The sequence below is a fragment of the Carassius gibelio genome, chromosome A2 (assembly GCF_023724105.1).
Source record: "Carassius gibelio isolate Cgi1373 ecotype wild population from Czech Republic chromosome A2, carGib1.2-hapl.c, whole genome shotgun sequence".
Lineage (NCBI taxonomy): Eukaryota > Metazoa > Chordata > Actinopteri > Cypriniformes > Cyprinidae > Carassius > Carassius gibelio.
The window spans coordinates 942,955-960,923 of NC_068372.1; the positions used below are offsets into that span (position 1 = coordinate 942,955).

General features: G+C 37.6%; 2 protein-coding genes across 7 annotated transcripts in view; one reads left to right on the forward strand and one right to left on the reverse strand.

The window, feature by feature from the left end:
• The window catches only part of fgf12a (fibroblast growth factor 12a), a 123,432-nt gene that overhangs the window by 44,414 nt on the left and 61,049 nt on the right, over positions 1-17,969 (reverse strand). The gene's annotated exons all lie outside the window — the stretch shown is intronic.
• LOC128021557 (uncharacterized) lies at positions 13,963-16,028 on the forward strand. Of its 5 annotated transcripts, none has more exons than XR_008185586.1 (5): positions 13,963-14,305; positions 14,598-14,639; positions 14,708-14,740; positions 14,832-15,251; positions 15,328-16,028. XR_008185586.1 is itself a non-coding variant. In XM_052608867.1 (5 exons), exons 1-5 carry the CDS (start codon positions 14,231-14,233, stop codon positions 15,918-15,920), a joined length of 1,113 nt encoding a protein of 370 aa, XP_052464827.1. In that variant the 5' UTR covers positions 13,963-14,230; the 3' UTR covers positions 15,921-16,028. The 5 variants fall into 5 exon arrangements, 3 of the variants coding, with proteins under 3 accessions (XP_052464827.1, XP_052464836.1, XP_052464841.1); XR_008185587.1 differs by having other exon boundaries at positions 14,598-14,627; XM_052608867.1 differs by having other exon boundaries at positions 13,963-14,252; positions 15,325-16,028.

Genomic DNA, 17,969 nt, shown 5'->3' on the forward strand with positions numbered 1-17,969 from the left:
TTTAGGTATTGTTTTGTTAAATGTTGTGATTTGAACAGCAATATGGTGAACTATCCACTGAAAGAAACTGACACTGACTGACTGATATCAGTGCCTTTGTTTTGTCTCAAGATGCTCACCAGTAATGTCATTTCTAAGGCGTGTTACTTTAATGACCTGATTGAACTATGGCCCAATCCTTGCTTAGTTTAAGCCCTGTCTGTAAAACCAGGCCTTAAAGCTGCAGTAGGTAACTTTTGTAAAAATATATTTTTTTACATATTTGTTAAATCTGTCATTATGTCCTGACAGTAGAATATGAGACAGATAATCTGTGAAAAAATCAAGCTCCTCTGGCTCCTCCCAGTGGTCCTATGGCCATTTGCAGAAAGTCATCTGCTACCGGTAAGAAACAACCAGAGGTCCGGTCCGTAACTTTGTTTGTGTTCAAAATGTAGAAAAATGTATATAATAAACGAGTACACCATGAATCTGTTTTCCAAACCGTGTTTTTAGCTTGTCCTGAATCACTAGGGTACATCTATAATAAGTGTTTAAATTCTGACTATTTTAGATTGCTTCGGGGGTACCGCGGCGGAGTAACCCAGTACCTTTGTGATTCTTCATAGACATAAACAGAGAGAAGTAGTTCCGGCTACAATGTTCTTCCGCAAGACGCAAGCAGTTTTGTTTATTAACCGCTAGAGCGTCAAAAGTTCCCTACCACAGCTTTAAGGTACTATACATTTACAGCTGGTAAAATAATCAAATTTCAGATTCAGAATAATTCAAATAATGAGCCGATTCTATAAATATATGTTAAACCAGTGTTCCTTTGTGATTATCATATTTGATAACACTGAAAATATTGCAACAAAATTTTGTTTCATAACACATACATTAATGCTGAATATATATTGAATATTGAATACACTTAAATGCTGAATGAAATGCTGGTTTCTTAAAGATATTTAAGCACACATCATGAGAACTTGGTCGTCTAGACATACTAAAATGATTGTATCATAAGCTGCATTTCAATTAATTGTGCAGACCTAATAGCACGTTAGCCGTGTAAATAACGTTAGTAGATATTCTCACCTTGGTCCGGCCACGTTCGTCGTGTTCTCTTCTTACTTAATGCATGATCATATCCAAGCCAAAGTTCAGGATATGGATTTTCTGTCACTGGTTGTCTGTCCACAAAGTGGAATGAGCATGCATGGATGTTAGGAGGTGGGCATTTTAAATTAAGTGCTGCAAGCCAATGTCTTTTACCGTCATCATCGGATGGCATCTAGTGCAATTTAAATGGTCTTGGGCATTAACATTCTGCTCTTATTGTTGGCTTATGATCATAATACTCTTGATCAAGAAAATTTTTGAGTTTCCTGTAGCTGATGTGACAGCCTTTAGCAGCACAAAATTTCCCAGAGCCTCCGCGATTCACAATTACACTAACTTGACAATTGCTAAACAGAAGTACAAAGCATCCTACAGGAAGTCACTCGCCGCTATGTCGTCCTCCATGGAGAAGCGAGGAAAAAGGTCTATAGTCTGGAAAATATGGTATGCTGAGTTCCAGGCAGGATTTTGAGCCTGTAAATCACAACCACATAAGTCTGCCTCGGACTAGGTTATTTTCCCAGCATAAGTTGCTATAGTGAGTGAGCTTGCGCTATGGTAATTTTGCTTTATGGAACCAAATCAAGTGAAAATAAGTCTGAAATAAGTAAACTGAAATAAGCCTGGCTTATTTGGTAAACTTTTTTTATGAAACAGCCCCAAGGTGGTGGAGCTAATGAGTTGTTGCAAGCTGTGTCCCAAACTGAAGCTCATGGACTCCGAAGGGCGCATCTGAAGAGTGATTGTGTCACAGCATTACAACGTAAGCTGTCCCAATTCAGAATGCACCCTCAAATGCTTACATTTTTTCAATAGTGACTTCAAATGCGCCCTCTGTTTCACAGGAAAATTAAGTGTACATCTGATGGACACTTCACATCCTAACATATGCCAGAATCACTTGCGCGTAGATGATAACAGTGTTTATAGTCAAAGAACATGGTGGGTGATGGTTCTGTTGGGGAAATTGCATTGAAATGTGTTTTCATTTACTCAAATACATAGCAAAAGAGTTAAAAGCCAGTGTTTTTTTTTTTAAACAAACAATAAGATAACCATGGCCAATGGCATTTCCTTTGTTGTGTTTTTGTAGTGCTGTCATTCAAGATATGTCTACAAATGTTTTAAACAGACTTTAGCACTTCAGTATTTTGTAAGCATGTCCTACTTTGTTGTATTTTCTAATGTTAAGATTGCAACCCTGTCTTTATATTTTTCTTAAGTGTTTCCATTTATTCTTGTTTTATTCTGGAGAAAATGAGCCTGCTGGGGAAAGTCTTAAAAAATACAAAGTAAGCAAGTTCATGCACACATTTTTGCTGAAAATCATTGTGCCATTGTTGTTAAAAGGCATGATTTATTTGCACTTAAGATTGGAAGTGGAAGATGGTGGAAAAGCTCAGTGAGGACTTCAAACTACAGAGAGAGACAAAGAGAAAAGCACAGGAGAACAGGGATTTACTGTTTTCTCTTCTTGAGAAAATGCTTAACTAATACATTATTTATTAGCCAATTTCTATTAGGCAAGAGAAAGAAGTGGGAAAAAAATAGGTATATTACAGTTTCTCAGTATCTTTTTTTTTTAAATATCATATTGTCAGTGAAACAACCTAATGTCTGCAGTTTATTGTTGTAATGTAAGTTAAAAATTAAATTAATATGTTGTATACATTATTAATTTTTGTAGTGTAATTTATTTGTAAACTTCAGGGACCCTATTTTAACAATGTAAATGCAATGTGTAAAGAAATCTCATCTTCCATTTTCTTTAAGAGCCAGTTGCGCACGTGCCATGACAGAATTACTACTGTATTTACATGGCGGAATTTGATAAGCACAAAGACAGAACTCTCGATCTCTCTCCAAGATGAAATGGAGCTGCTCGTGTGCTAGCAAATAGAGAGCCTAATTCTGATACATGCGATGACTATCCATTATGACATGTAGGTTTTCAACCTCTTATGTCTATTTCTTGGATATATTAGTCTTTTAAATTGTCTTAGAAACAAAGAAAATGTTGTTTGCTTATTAGACCAATATATACTTTCACGTTTGTAAGTATAATTAAACATAAATTTCATAATGTTTTTTACTTTTAAAACATTCTTTTTTTTTCAGGAAACAAAAATTAAACAAAGGAAAAAAATAAATTACCTCAATTACAGTAGTTGTTGTTTTAGCTGCTGTGACAATAATTTTTCTATTACAAAAATAAGATAATCAGCACTTGCATGATCAAACCAATTTACATTGGCTCAACAAAATATCTTTATTAAACCATAAGGGTCAATTCTTGCACCGCTCTTTTTTAGCCTGTATATGCTCCCACTAAGTCAAATAATGAGAAAGAACCAAATTGCACATCTATGCTGATGATACCCAGATTTACCTAGCCTTATCTCTAAATTACTACAGCCCCATTGACTTCCTCTGCCAATGTATTGGTAAAATGAATAGTTGAAGTTATTGCATTTAGAAACAAAGATGAAGTTTTCATGGTGAATGCATACCTTGACTCTAGGGGTCAAACAACTAAAAACCAAGTCAGGAATCTTGGTGTGTATTATTATTCGAATATGAGCTCGAAAAGAGCCAATTTATAAGCCAATATTTTGATTTTAAAAATAATCTGGATATTAGACCCATTTCCTTTAAACTGCACTTACACAACATTCAATAGCAAAATATCTGCCTGTTCTATGTATGTGGGCTGTATAAACCATTTTCCAGAAGGGATTTATGTTTTAAAAAAAAGCCTTAGATTACAGTCTCAATGACTAAACAATTGCACATCAAAAGTATATAGTTTTTTAATGATCAAAAAACAGTCTTGTTTTAAACATTTAACACTTTTACTTTCTTCCAGTTGAAGCTGGTTTTAACAGTCTCTGTGTGTACTGTAAATAAATTATAATACTAAAGTTAAAGCATTTGCAGAAGTAGTCCCACACTTTGCTGCTACATGATTCACCTTTTCAGCCATCTGTAGGGCAGAAAGAGACAGAGAAATAATAAGCATGTGTATTAATAATATCACCATGTATCATTACTCATGTCATCATTAGAATTATAATAATAATAAACAGGGATCTCCTACATAGGCGAAAATGAGAAATATATATATATATATATATATATATATATATATATATATATATATTTGTCAAGCAATAGGTATTACCTACTTATATTTAACAATATTATTTCAACATTTTCCTGTTATGTCTGTAAAGCTGCTTTGAAACAATATGTAAAAAAAGAAAAAAGAAAAAAAGCGCTTGTTCAGCTCACATTTATTTACATGTCCTCTCTGGTTTAATCATTTCTGATGCACCTACTGTAGTTACTGTAACTACACTATATTTGGTCTCACAGACACATTCACAACGGACCCGTATATCTTCCTCTCTTCTCTTTGTGCAGTCTGAATCAAAACATCGTCTTGCCTACTATTACCGGAAGATTACGGAATCAATTCGAAGTTGAATGGTTAACGTTAGTGTCAATTTTGAGAAGAACCACCTTCAAACAAGTTAATAGCTAGCATTTAAGGGGCCTGCTAAAAAGGAAGCTATATTAGCGTTTGAGTAACGTAACCAGCCTGAATTCACCAAATTGTTCTCTGGACCTGAGGGTAGCCTCTTCTTCCTTGCTTCTCTCTTAATTCTCATCAGCAGGACTAGCGCTATCGTTCGCTTCTTACAATGGGACAGATACATGTTTGCTGCTGACCGAAAGGAGGAACAACAGACTATGAAAGAGCTCCCGCTAAAAGTTTTTAAAACTCTGCCTACGCCATAGCGCAGCGCAGCGCAAATCGCGTTGTATCTGAAGGGCAACGCTGAACCCAGCGTCAAGCGCCTACATACTGCGTCCTGTGTGAAGGGCCCATTACGCGGTCATTATGTGGGAAACACACCGCAATAGAATAAGAATAAGTTAAACGCTAACGTTATAGTTTGACCTCTTATTAACGTTCGTGCTCTTCCACTGATAAACATGGTATTAGCTTTGTGGCTAATCTAATATAGCAATGCATTAGCGGCTGTAAGTGATGTTACAGAATATTTAGAAGTGATAATGATAGGACCGTTGGCTAGAACTACCATACCGTTTTTATATACAGTGTATACAGTGTATGAACTAAATCTACAATCATTTCACTTGACGAACGACAGACTCACCGTCAAAACAGTACATATCCGTGGCTTGGCTGATCACTTTCTTCTGTAGTGAATTTCTGGCGCTGTTTCCAACTCTGGAGCTGCAGAGCTCCCTCTGGTGGGCAAACTATGCAACACTCATAACATGAGTGAAGCATGAGACTCTGTTTCTCATGTTTCATCGGCCGTTATAAACGCTGATGCCGATTTAATTGCAATTAGCTCATGTCGGCCGATAATATCGGCCGGCCGATATATTGGTCGGGCTCTACTAAAAACATTGCAAGAATTAGATGTTTTGTTTCCAGTCAAGACTTGGAGAAACTAGTTCAGATCCAGAACGCTGCTGCCAGGATTCTGACTAGAACCAGAAAATCAGAGAATATCACACCAGTCCTCAGGTCCTTACACTGGCTTCCAGTTACATTTAGGATTGATTTTAAATTACTTTTACTCTGCTATAAATCACTAAATGACCTAGGACCGAAATACATTGCAGATATGTTCACTGACTATAAACCTAACAGACCACTCAGATCATTAGGATAGAGTCAGTTAGAAATAACAGGGGTTCACACAAAACAAGGGGAGTCCGCCTTTAGTTACTATGCTGCCCGCAGCTGGAATCAGCTTCCAGAAGAGATCAGATGTGCTAAAACATTAGTCACTTTTAAATCTAGACTTAAAACTCATCTGTTTAGCTGTGCATTTATTGAATGAGCCCTCTGAGGCAACTTTTGATATAGTTGGAAAAATGTGTTTATATTCTAACATGTTGATACTTTCATTTTCTAAATAATCAGAGGTGCGATGTAAAGAAGTACAGTATATGTGTTAAGTAAATATGATGTTCTACATGTTAGATTTTTTTTTTTTTTTCACAGACAGCAACACTAAAAATATGGTCTTTTACAACACGATGCATTGTTGTAGATTAAACTACCCAACAGCATATTTAGTAGGCAACTTTATTTTTAATAACATATTCAGAAGTAAAGTGCAACATGCACATCAGTGCAGCAGTAAAATTAATGCAAAACCATCCTTACATTTTTTTTCAGTACAATACTGTATACCTTTACACTGTAAAAAACTTAATTGTTTAGAAAACGTTAAAAATAATAATAAAGCAACTTGATGCAGTAAGACGATTGGGTTTTCTCAATAATAGATTTTTAAGGCAAGGCAAGTTTATTTATTTCGTACACAATGGTAATTCAAAGTGCTTAACATAAAAGAAAGTAAAATAATCAAGAAGAAAAATACAATAAAACTTTGGAAATTATTTAAAAATTGAGTTATTTTAAATAAATTAAAACAGTTAAAAATAGAAAATTATTTTACATAGAATACAGTGAATACGTAGAATACAGTGCAATCAGTTCGGACATCGCACAGTGGGATGAGCACTGTTCGGGTGTCACAACTTACATTTCTCTTTCTCTTTCTCTCTCTCTCGAATAGGCAATATTTGAGAAAATGGTTTATCGATTTCTAATCATCAATGTCTACGACAGTTATCGCCCTGATCAGACATATGCTGTGGGATTATCATGCAGTCTGTAATGATATGACGTTAGCAAATATGAACGATTTTTTGCAAACATTTCTTTGAGTAACATGACTGTTAATATGAACTCACAATTGAATGTAACATAAAACAAATGATTACATCAAAATCTGTATTTATGCCAAAAGAGTTTACATTTATGTGTCTTTTTGTTCGTTGTAGCAGCCATGTTGCTGAGATAATTCATACCCCTTCATTTGAAGTGTGGTACCGAAAAATCTTTGTTTGAAGGGCTATCTGGCGAGCTACGTGAACGAACTGTGTTTGAATCAATATGATTGCTACACCATGTTCATTGCTCCCTACTCCCTGAGCAGGGGTTTACTTCACTTTGAAACATTGACTGGAATTGCAAAGCGCCGATGTAGCCTATTGTAGTGAAGTTGTCTCTGGTATTCTGGTCTGTGAGCATAAATGCGTTCTGGGGGCTTCGCTTTGGACAGCGCAATCAGGCCAAATTTAGCATTTTCCAAGATCTCCTATTGCACCTTTAAAGAAAATTTTGAGTTTCCCACTCATAATTATGACTTTGTGTTGGGGTTTCACGGCTTTCAACTTGTAAATACGATCTATCGGACAGGACTTGAATGCAACATTAGTGTAAATAGACACTCCGGGTGATTTTTTTTGTTACTATTTAAACAAAAAACACCCACACTTCCACGCGGCTACGGACACAGCCATAGACATAAATGGAGTGGTGGAATGATGTCCCTTAGTAGGCAAAAACTCGGAAGGCAGCGCTAGTGGAGTGAAAGGTTGTGACAATTATAGTGGCCCACGGCTGAAGGGGTCCCCCTGCCGATTTCAACTGACTATCCAAGACCAGCATAAAAAGACAGCCTTTCACGTCTTCACGAAAGCTTATCATTACACGTGTTTTAAATCTTGCTAATTTAAACATTTAATACAGTACATTCAAACACAAGATGTGGAAAAACTCAACTGAGAGTTTGCTTGCCGAGAGCCGCGCAAACACCAAACCAAAAACTTATTTCCGAAGCATGACAGGCTAGAGGACGCAGTGTCTTGTTCCCTACTCAGGGAATTATGGTTACATACATAACCTGAGACAGTTTTTCCAACATTATACCTGTGAAAGTGCACTGGAACGGCAGTCAAACCCGTAAGTTCCCACCCGTGAACTCGTACTATATCGATCCCATTTTCCGGGGACTTGTCCAGGCAGATCTCCTTACTGTACCAGTCAGTGGTTCTTGAAAATTTTTTGACTACTGGACCCCCCATAATATTTCGGGACATATGTATATAGGTTTAATTTGTTTATTTGTGCTATTTACACAACAGGGCCCACGGGTACAACCTGTGCCCCACAAACCCAAGGCTACGGCCCTGCCATAAGGTAAACATTACGATTATTCTATATAAACACCACATTTACCAGCTTAATCACAGTGAAAGTGAAACTTTAACGATGCATAGTGCTTAAAGCCATGTTAAATTTAAATGTTTAAGGCAACGTGAAGCTGTTAGAAAGTATATGAGGATTTCCTAGAAGCAATGATAAAATAACATTTTGTGTACCCAACCTTAAAAAGCTGAAATGTGGTACTTTATTCGTTATTCAAGTTTAATCTTACCATATCCATAAACTCGCTCACTCTGCTTTTATTTAATAGATTAAATGCAATAGAATGTTATTGGATAATATGTAGAGACGTTTTTAATTAAAATATTTATATTAATCAAGGCTTTATTGACTTTTAATCCACTTTATTTGGAAATGTACAGCAATATGTGCTTTCATATGTCTTTTCATGATTATTTATTTTTTTCATTATATAATTTATTATTAATGTCTTATTTCAGTTTTAGTTTGGCTGTAGATTTGTATACTGCCCTACAAAGACAAAAAACAACAACAACAACAACAACAAAAAAAACCTTAAAGGGGCCATATGATGTTGCTAAAAATAACATTATTTTGTGTATTTGGTGTAATGAAATGTGTTTTTGTGGTTTAAGTTTCAAAACCACATTATTTTCCACATAATGTACATTACTGTTTCTCCTCTATGCCCCATGTTCTGAAATGCGTAAATTTTTACAAGGCTCATCATTCTGAAAAGCAAAGTGTGGTCTGACTGGGCAGCTATCCAGTGCATTGTGATTGGCCAAATGTTACAAGCATTTGACGAAAATGTTACATCCCTCAACATATACTGTTATGGCGTGTCCCGGTCAGAACACCGGCATAACAGTACAAAAACAATAAAACCCATTACAAATTATCCCTGATATGATACACTTCCGAGCCTCATCTGTGCCAAATATGGCACATATGGCTGAGTTCTGGCAGTGGTGGCAGAGGTTATTTGGGCCAGATTTGGCCCACAGACATCAAGCTGGTTTTTGTGTCAGTTCTGGCATGTTGTTTGTGGCCCATGTGTGACAAAATGGTTTAAGGTTGAGTTCTGGCTTGCTGTTTGTGGGTCAGATGTGGCCCATGTGTGAGAAACCGGTTTTAGGTTGAGTTATGGCTTGTTGTGTGTGGGTCTGACATGGCCTACACCAGGTGACCAGATGTGCCATTTTCCGGGGACTTGTCCAGGCAGATCACCTTACTGTACCAGTCAGTGGTTCTCAAACTTTTTTGAGTACTGGATTATATATTATATATATGCATATGTGACCAATCATGGAAAGTAGGGACACAAGTCGGTTCTGGGGCATTTTGAGTTATTCACAGATTCTGAGATAATCTTTAATCTTTCAAATGTGGCCATCATTTTTAATGTTATTATTTTAATTTTTATGCAAACAAAAAGTACATATTGATGCTAATTTTATTTGTTATTTGCTGGTTTTCTACATAAAACTTGGTTAATTGATTTCATTGTGTAGCATTAGGACTTTTTTAACAGGATTCTGTGATAATCGATGAGCTAGCTAATAACAATAGGTAGATATGGGAAGGTCTAAACATGGACTAAACATGAGATAACGTGTGTTCTTAGAATGAACACAAAACGACAAACTTTGATGTTTATGGAAACTCACCCCATAAGAAACAGAAAAGTATTCTTGTAGATCCGAAGTTTGCACTGTGCATCTGTTTGCCTCTAAATGTTATAGATTTACCCCATTTCTCTGTCTTTATCCCCATCAAATGTTACTATCGATATAGCCTCTGATATCTTACGGTCCAACTCGTCTGACGCCAGTCCAATACATTCTTCCTCGTCGTCATCTTCGCTCAGTTGTAGATTAGGGATATTATACAGTCTTATTATGCCGCTTTCATCGTCGCTCAGATCGTCTTCAGAATCAGTGAGCGCTTGTTTATAAGCATCCAGCTTGTCGAAGAAGTACTTCAAAGCATTTTCAGTGTAACGGCCATGGTTCAGCTCGTCTGCGTTCATCTCCATTAATATGACACCCCTAAATCATATTTTTAAAATTAAAAAGGGGATGTTAAACTACATAATCATAGAAAATTATGCAAATGTGTTTACTAATGAAAGGTTAGCTTGGAATAGCAATTGTCTCTCTTCAAGGCAAAAATCTCCACCATCAAAATAAATTTGGTTCCTCTGCTTAATTTTCTTTGTTCTATGCTGCTGCTTTCCCCATCGAAAATACATTTTGGTACAAAAATAGCAAAAACTACGATTTTATTCAGCATTGTTTTCTCTTCTACGTCTGTTGTGAGCATGTTCAAAGCATTGCAGTTTAGTTATATCTGGTTCGCGAACTAATCACTCGATGTAACCGGATCTTCTTAGCCAGTTCACCAAATTATAGTGAATCATTTGAAACTGTTCACGTCTCCAATAAGCATTAATCTAGATATGACTTAAGCTGTTAACTTTTTTAACGTGGCTGACACTCCCTCCGAGTTAAAACAAACCAATATCCCAGAGTAATTAATTTACACAAACAGTACACTGACTGAACTGCTGTGAAGAGAGACCTAAAGATGAACACCGAGCCGAGCCAGATAACGAATGAAAGATTGACTCATTCTTGAGTTTTTTCTTTGTTATTTAAAGAGCGTGTTAGTATAGGTGGGTCTGCAGCGTGCGTACACGCTGCTTATTAAACACAGGGATGCACAGCAGCACACAAACATTCCAAATATTAAAAATTAAAGGTTTGCAATGCATAAGAATTTTTTGTAGGCTAATGTAATAATAAAAACTCCATAACTACGGGAAGAACGAGGCGGGAACCTGGCGGACAATCAAATAAAGACTTTAATAACAAAATAAACCCAAAACAGCGCAACAGCCCCTCGAGGACGACTGTCGCGCACAAATAAAAAGCAAACACAACTAAAATCCAGGGCTGATCCTCTCTCGTCCTTCACTGTCGTCGCTCCAGTTTTATATCCTTCCATCTCCTCTGTGGGACTCGCCCGTTCCCACGACTCTCTGCCCTGCCCCACTCGTCACAGCTAATTATATATATATATATATATGTCATAATGGATAGTCATCGCATGTATCAGAATTAAGCTATCTACTTGCTCACACACGAGCAGTTCCATTTCATCTCTGAGACACGTTCTGTCATTGCGCTTGCCAAATTCCGCCATGTAAAAAGCAAATCCGTCATGGCACGAGCGCAACTGACTCATATATTGGATGGAAAATGAGACTCTGGTTGGTTTATTGCACATTACGCCCAAAAAACACCCATTACTCATTAAGAGAACACATCCATGCACAAGGATGCGGCAACCATTTGCCCATCGTTAAAATAGCAAAAGTGGATTTGGATACGCCCTGAGTCCACCTGCGCTGTGTGCTTTACATTTTGCGTTTAGATCGTTAAAATAGGGCCCTTGATCTGCCTCATGACCAGCCTCTCAAAGCACTTCATGATGATCGTGTGATTGCAAGGGATGGTGAGTAGTACCTATACTGCACCTTGTGTCAAGATGATTTACGACTTTGACCTTTGACCTTTTGACAGGTTGAACTTCCGGTGACCTTATGATGGATGGGTTGAACTTTCCATTTGAGTTCATGGGTTAACCTAATGACCCCCTCCCATGCATCGATCATGTGGTTTTGACAGAAGCTTTTACCCTATTGACCTAGTTAGTCCTAAATCATAGTTTTTAACAGGCAGTTTTACGGTATATGAACCCTCCCATGCATCGATCATGTGGTTTTGACAGATGTTTTTTGCCGGTTGTTTGAACTTTGTCCCAGTTAGGTTGTTTGAACTTTGTCCCAGTTAAGTTGTTCGAACTTTGTCCCAGTTATATGGTTATGTGTGTGTGTGTGGTTATGTGTGTGCGTGTGCGGTCTGACACCAATCCCATTTATATACTGCTCAGGAATGTAATGGGAGTGGGTGTCAGACAGTTATTTCACATTTATATATAAAACATTCTATAATTTATATAATTTATATAATTAATTATCATGCTAAAGTTGAAAACATGCCATTCTTTATATTCTATCCTTTATATAATATACATAATCTAAAGCAATTAAAGGTTAAAAAAACATTTCAGTTATTTCACATTTATATATAAAACATCATATCCTTTATATAATTTATATAATATATATATAATCTAAAACAATTTAACTGAGGTTGAAAAAAACAGTTCAGTTATTTCCATTCATATGTAAAACATCCTATCCTTTATATAATTTATATAATTTATATAATATAATTAATTATCATGCTAAAGTTGAAAACATGCCGTTCTTTATATTCTATAATTTATATAATATACATAATCTGAAGCAATTTAACTAAGGTTGAAAAACATTCTGTTCTTTAAAAGAATATAAAAAGCTTACTAAAACCAATTGGATTACCTTAGAGAACCCAAGCTCGCAGCTCCATCTATTGGACTCTCTCTGAATGAGTTTAACCCTTGGCTCGAGACATACGGAGCGGGGGTGTCAGACAGAGAGAGCCCGCGTGCCCAACTGTCTGACATACCCCCTCCTTTTCATACCACAGTACAACAGAGCTAAAGTTGAAAAACATTCCGTTCTTTATATTCTATCCTTTATATAATTTATATAATCTAAAGCAATTTAACTAAGGTTGAAAAACATTCTGTTCTTTTAAAAGGTTATAAATGAAACCATTATAAAAAATATACTGAAACAACTGTTTCACAAAATCCATACTACATTTTTTAGAGAGCAGAAAGGAGTTGTTTTCACATAACCTTTCTGACCCTCGGTGGTCCAAAAATCAGTCTCTGTGTCTGTGTTTGCACGCCACAGTTCACTCTCATCTGAATTTACTACACAATCATAATATCTTTAAAGATGTTGTTAATTAAAACCATCGTATCTCATGCAGGAGTAGCATGCTTTTGACAGTTTTCTGATGGTTCCATCTATGAATTACGGTTGGTCAGCCCCTAGCACCTCTCGTGCCCACAAATTTATGATATTTTTTTAATTTATAACACCGATTTCTTTCACACGTTCAGCTTTATAAATGCAATTTGATGTGTTTCAAAGCATCACTTGAACCAAAAACTTTCTCGGACGAGTCTCAAAGACAATCACTTGAACCAAAAAGCTTTCTCGGACGACTCTCCAAGACAATGGATAAAAGTGAGTATTTTATAATTTCATGTTATATGATGGTAGTGATATTTAAATACTATTAATTGATCAAAGTACGTTATGCTATTTTTACAGTCTACGATGTCTTTAAACCATATTACATTTAATTCCTGTAATTTTCTTAAAGTTATGCTGTTTTATTTTATCCGGTGATAGAGATATTTTAAGTACTCTGTTAATTGATCAAATTATGTTATGCTATTTTTTTTACAGTGTATGATGTTATAGTGTCTTCCCTTGCGAAAAATAACCATGGTTTTATTATAGTAAAACTGTAGTAACCCATGGTTTTTTGGCGTGTTGACTACCATTTGTATAACCACAGATTTACTACAAATACCATGGTTAAACTATGGTTAATTTAGCAAAACCATGGTTAATTTGTGGTTACCATGGTTTAACTATAGTAACCATGTTTTTTTGGTTTTATTTGTACTAAAACCATGGTTAATTTTCATAAGGGTTTAAACCATATTAAATTTCATTCCTGTAATAAAACATGCATCTGTATTTTATCTGCTGCTTTATTTTATCTGCTGATAGAGATATTTTAACACTATATTCATAAAATATGTTTTATTTGACTTAATATCGATGCATCGATTGTCCCAATTCATCCCCAGACAGTTGTGTATGAAAAAATACTTTTATTTTGAAAAGACGACAACGTCCTGTTGAAAATACTTTTATTTTGAAAAGACGACGACATCCTGTTGACATGTGCTTAGCTTCCCGTGCTACAACTCAGTAGCACTCAGGATTTCAGAAAAACAATTCTGGGTCCGTTAAATCAACGTTTTGCCGTTATCCGTTTGTCATCTATGAACACGACATCACAGGGCTGTAAGTGCTCCCAGTTAGGAATGCACGGTTCTAGCTTAGCACCATTTTCCCTGGTGAGTCTGGGTGAAATGACACCGTGTTAAAGTGAAAATTGCGCCATCTACTGCAGTTTAATGTTATGACACACTGTTATAGTGAAAATTGTGCCATCTGCTGGCGGTTTAATGTTATGACACACTGTTATAGTGAAAATGCGCCATTCTGCTGGCGGTTTAATATTATGACATCATGATTTCTTTGTCACAGTCTGTCTCTGTGTGTGTGTGTGTGCTCCATTAAACTAGCAAATAAAAACCCTCTCCATGTGTTTTAAATCATAACAGGTTTTTTTTTTTTTTATCTCAGGTTCAAATATTGAGCAGCAAGCCTTTGACGGTATTAATACATGTAAAGTACGTATTAACTATTCTTTTTATAAATTTTTATATAAAAGTTTTTTTTTTTTTTTTTCACAGTGGCCGCGATTGATCCAGACACCACAGCCGATGGTAAAACAAGATCCATCTCCAACAGTTTTTATGAGAAATCAAAATTTTTGATTTATTTTATGTTTATGAGAAAATCTAATTTTATTTTTAGATTTCATACAATTTATCACCCAACCCGGCTTCCAGACAGTTATCGATCTCACGCAAGATGGTGACAAAGATCCCACCGTCAACGTAACAGACAAACCTCACATTCTACCTGATTCCACTCTGCCGCACGTCGAGAATCCAATAGGATCCAGCGGCGAACCACTTCCTGGACCCAGCGGCGAACCAGCAAGAAAGAAGCCTAGAAAAATGAATCGTCCCACCTCTCCGGTAAGCCTTGGACCAGGAGACGAACCACCAAGAAAGACTTATCGTTTTACAGCGGTGGTCCGACCTGAACCGAACGGCGAACTACCAAGAAAGGCTTATCGTTTTACCCCGTCGATCAGTCCTGAGAGCTCTCCAGAGAGTAAAACCCTTTGTCTGACACCACCGAACAGTCCTGAGACCGAGCTGTTTTATGGTAATGACTATCTACATTATTTGCATTTAAACTCCGGCGTCACGCCATTAAGATTTTTTATTTTTACACCCAGCAGACTCGAGTAGAAGCCATAAGGATGACGTGAATACCTGGGGTACGTCTCAAATCGATGCTTGGGACCAGAGTTCTTGGACGAGCGAACGTGACGAGGTGTCAACCACCAACATGGGTCAAACACCATATCCTTCTCGCTCACCGTCGTCGGAAGTAGTAGAAGTGGAAGAAGTGTCTGCGCCTCAACCGGTTGATGAACCATTCGATGATCTGCCTCCGACTCATAGGCCAATTAATTCAATAGAATCATTTGGTCAAGAGTTTCGCGACGCGCAGGTTGACAAAAAAATGGAGGGGTCAGATGACTTACGTCAATCAGACCAATCCTCCACAGAGCTGACGCCGGACGAGATCGAAATGCTAAGTATACTGTCGGAATCTTTAGAACAGTATTTGTTTAATATAGAATCCCCTGCTATTTTGGATCTTTTTGAATTAGCCGTAAATCCAAATATGAATTTGTTTGATCCTCTGCTAAGCCTAGACAACGATCCCATTGTACAACACGGCAAAAAAATACTCTCACATTACAAAACAAATCAGTTGGAAAAAGGTTTGTATATCATTTCAAAGAAAATTGAAAACATTGTTTAGTTGTATGATTGCTGGCAAACTTTGTACGATGATTTACTTCAATTGTATGACATTAAATTTATACAAGGAATACCCCAGAGTCTGAATGATGATGATTTACTGCCTGTTACCACCGCTACCCTTCTCGTGGTCGACGATCTGATGGAGCAAGCTTGCGCTAACGTTGAACTGCAGCGCGTGTTCACTCAATACTGCCACCATCGTAATCTCAGTTCTATTTACATAGTGCAAAATTTATTTGCGCAGGGAAAGTCGAGCCGAACCATCAGCTTAAACGCCAATTATATGATCCTCGGTACATCCATCAAGTGGCGATGCTAGGTCTTCAAATGTTCCCCCGGAAACACAAAATACTTTATGGAGTGTTATCACGACGCGGTCGACCGACCTTTCGGCTATAAAATGATAGACTATAAAGCAAAAACTCCGGAGCAGTACCGTCTCAGAACAGGATTGCTTTCAGACTGTCAAGTGGTTTATATCCTGAAAAAAAGAAGAGCGTGATAACCATGTCTACCAGACTTTGTAAGCATCTGCCGGTGTTAAAACTGCTACTTAAAGCCACTCCTAAATCGGCGTCCGACGAATTCATTTAAGCGCTCTGCGAAGTGTCTCTAAACAACCTCTATGGCGTCATTCCAATCAACAGGCAACAGTACCAAAAACTGAAAAAGGGAAAAGTGGATATTAAATTTGTAGCCAATAAAAAAATTGCCATAGCGGCCAAGAAACGAGTCTTTAACCAGAAGGGAGGGTTCTTGTTACCGCTCCTAAGCATCGCCGTGCTGTTTCTCACGAGCTTGATAGCAAATCGTTAGGATGGAGTATGCCGAAAAGATGTATTTAGTCCCTCACCATCAGCTGGATAAGCTCAAGAGTGAAAATGCTTGCGAGAACATTCAACAGACCGTGGAGAGTGATTTGGATGCCGCCATAAGAAATATTTTACGCCGCACCGATTTGAATTCTTACGAAAAGGTCAAACTTTACAGCCATACCCTGAGCAGGTTTTTGACCATCGTTAAACAAGGGGATCGTGAGAGCAGTGTTTTAATGCTTTCGTTACCCGATCTTGATCCCGGTCATAAAGACGAATCGCTGACTGCCGCTAACGTTGAAGACGGTAAAGCTGAGGAGGCTGTCGTCAACGAAGTTCTGAAGAATGTGCCATCGAGAAGCGTGAAAAACAGCAGATACATATTAGACAAGATGTTTAAAGCTAAAGCACTAAGCTCATGGAACGAATCTGGGGAGTTTGTGTTCAGGCGTAAAGCCGTACAAGGTTCGCACATGATCAATTTGTTAAAAAATGTTATGGCCCCGCAAAACGTTAGGGATGACCGGAGACCTCCAGGATGGGTCAGAGTTACTACGCGCCTTTGCCGGATAAAACATCCCTTTTTCTACGGTGCCGAATCAACAGGTCAGACGCACGATTAACTCTCTAAGGAGTAAACCAGTAGACCCTGCATCACCTCCTGATAGACCTTATGAAAAAAAAGACCCAGAGATATTCACCTCGCTTGGCTCCGCAGTTCGGAGACTCGGCTCTAAAGAGTAAACATGTAGAACCCCCATCACCGCCTGTTAGACCTGTTTGGAAACGCGAGAGCCGGCGGGTATGGAGAATGATTTTGGACAGACCCTATCGATGGGGTACTTGCCCGTGGTCGAGAGCAGCATCTGGGCGTGAGCCAGTCTCACCGGGGGCGATACGGAAACTTTTTTGACAAATAGGGACGCTGCCGTTATATGTAATTTGTAAGCTCACCAAGTTTGTCGTCGGACCTCATCAAACAGAATTCATCCTTTGCCCGTATAAACCGTAATTTTAAATCCAAGCCAATTAATTAAAAGTTTCTCTTGAAAGAATATATCGCTGTTTATGGGGCAAGCAGTTCCACCTCACTGCTTCGGCTGGTGTAGAGCAATCTCTTTGTAAACCCCTCGTTACGGCCTGCGGGGTCATGTACATCCATGTTTTCACAGGTCAAAGTAATCCTCTGCAACCGCCTGATATCTCAGAGCTCCGGAACTCATCCGTATCAC

Excerpts from the sequence above, each read along its gene's own strand:
- LOC128021557 (XM_052608867.1), top strand. The coding sequence starts at position 14,231 with ATGAACACGACATCACAGGGCT. Across the intron at positions 14,253-14,597 it reads GAACACGACATCACAGGGCT|GTTCAAATATTGAGCAGCAA; the intron begins GTAAGTGCTCCC and ends TTTTTATCTCAG. Across the intron at positions 14,741-14,831 it reads TCCAGACACCACAGCCGATG|ATTTCATACAATTTATCACC; the intron begins GTAAAACAAGAT and ends TTTTATTTTTAG.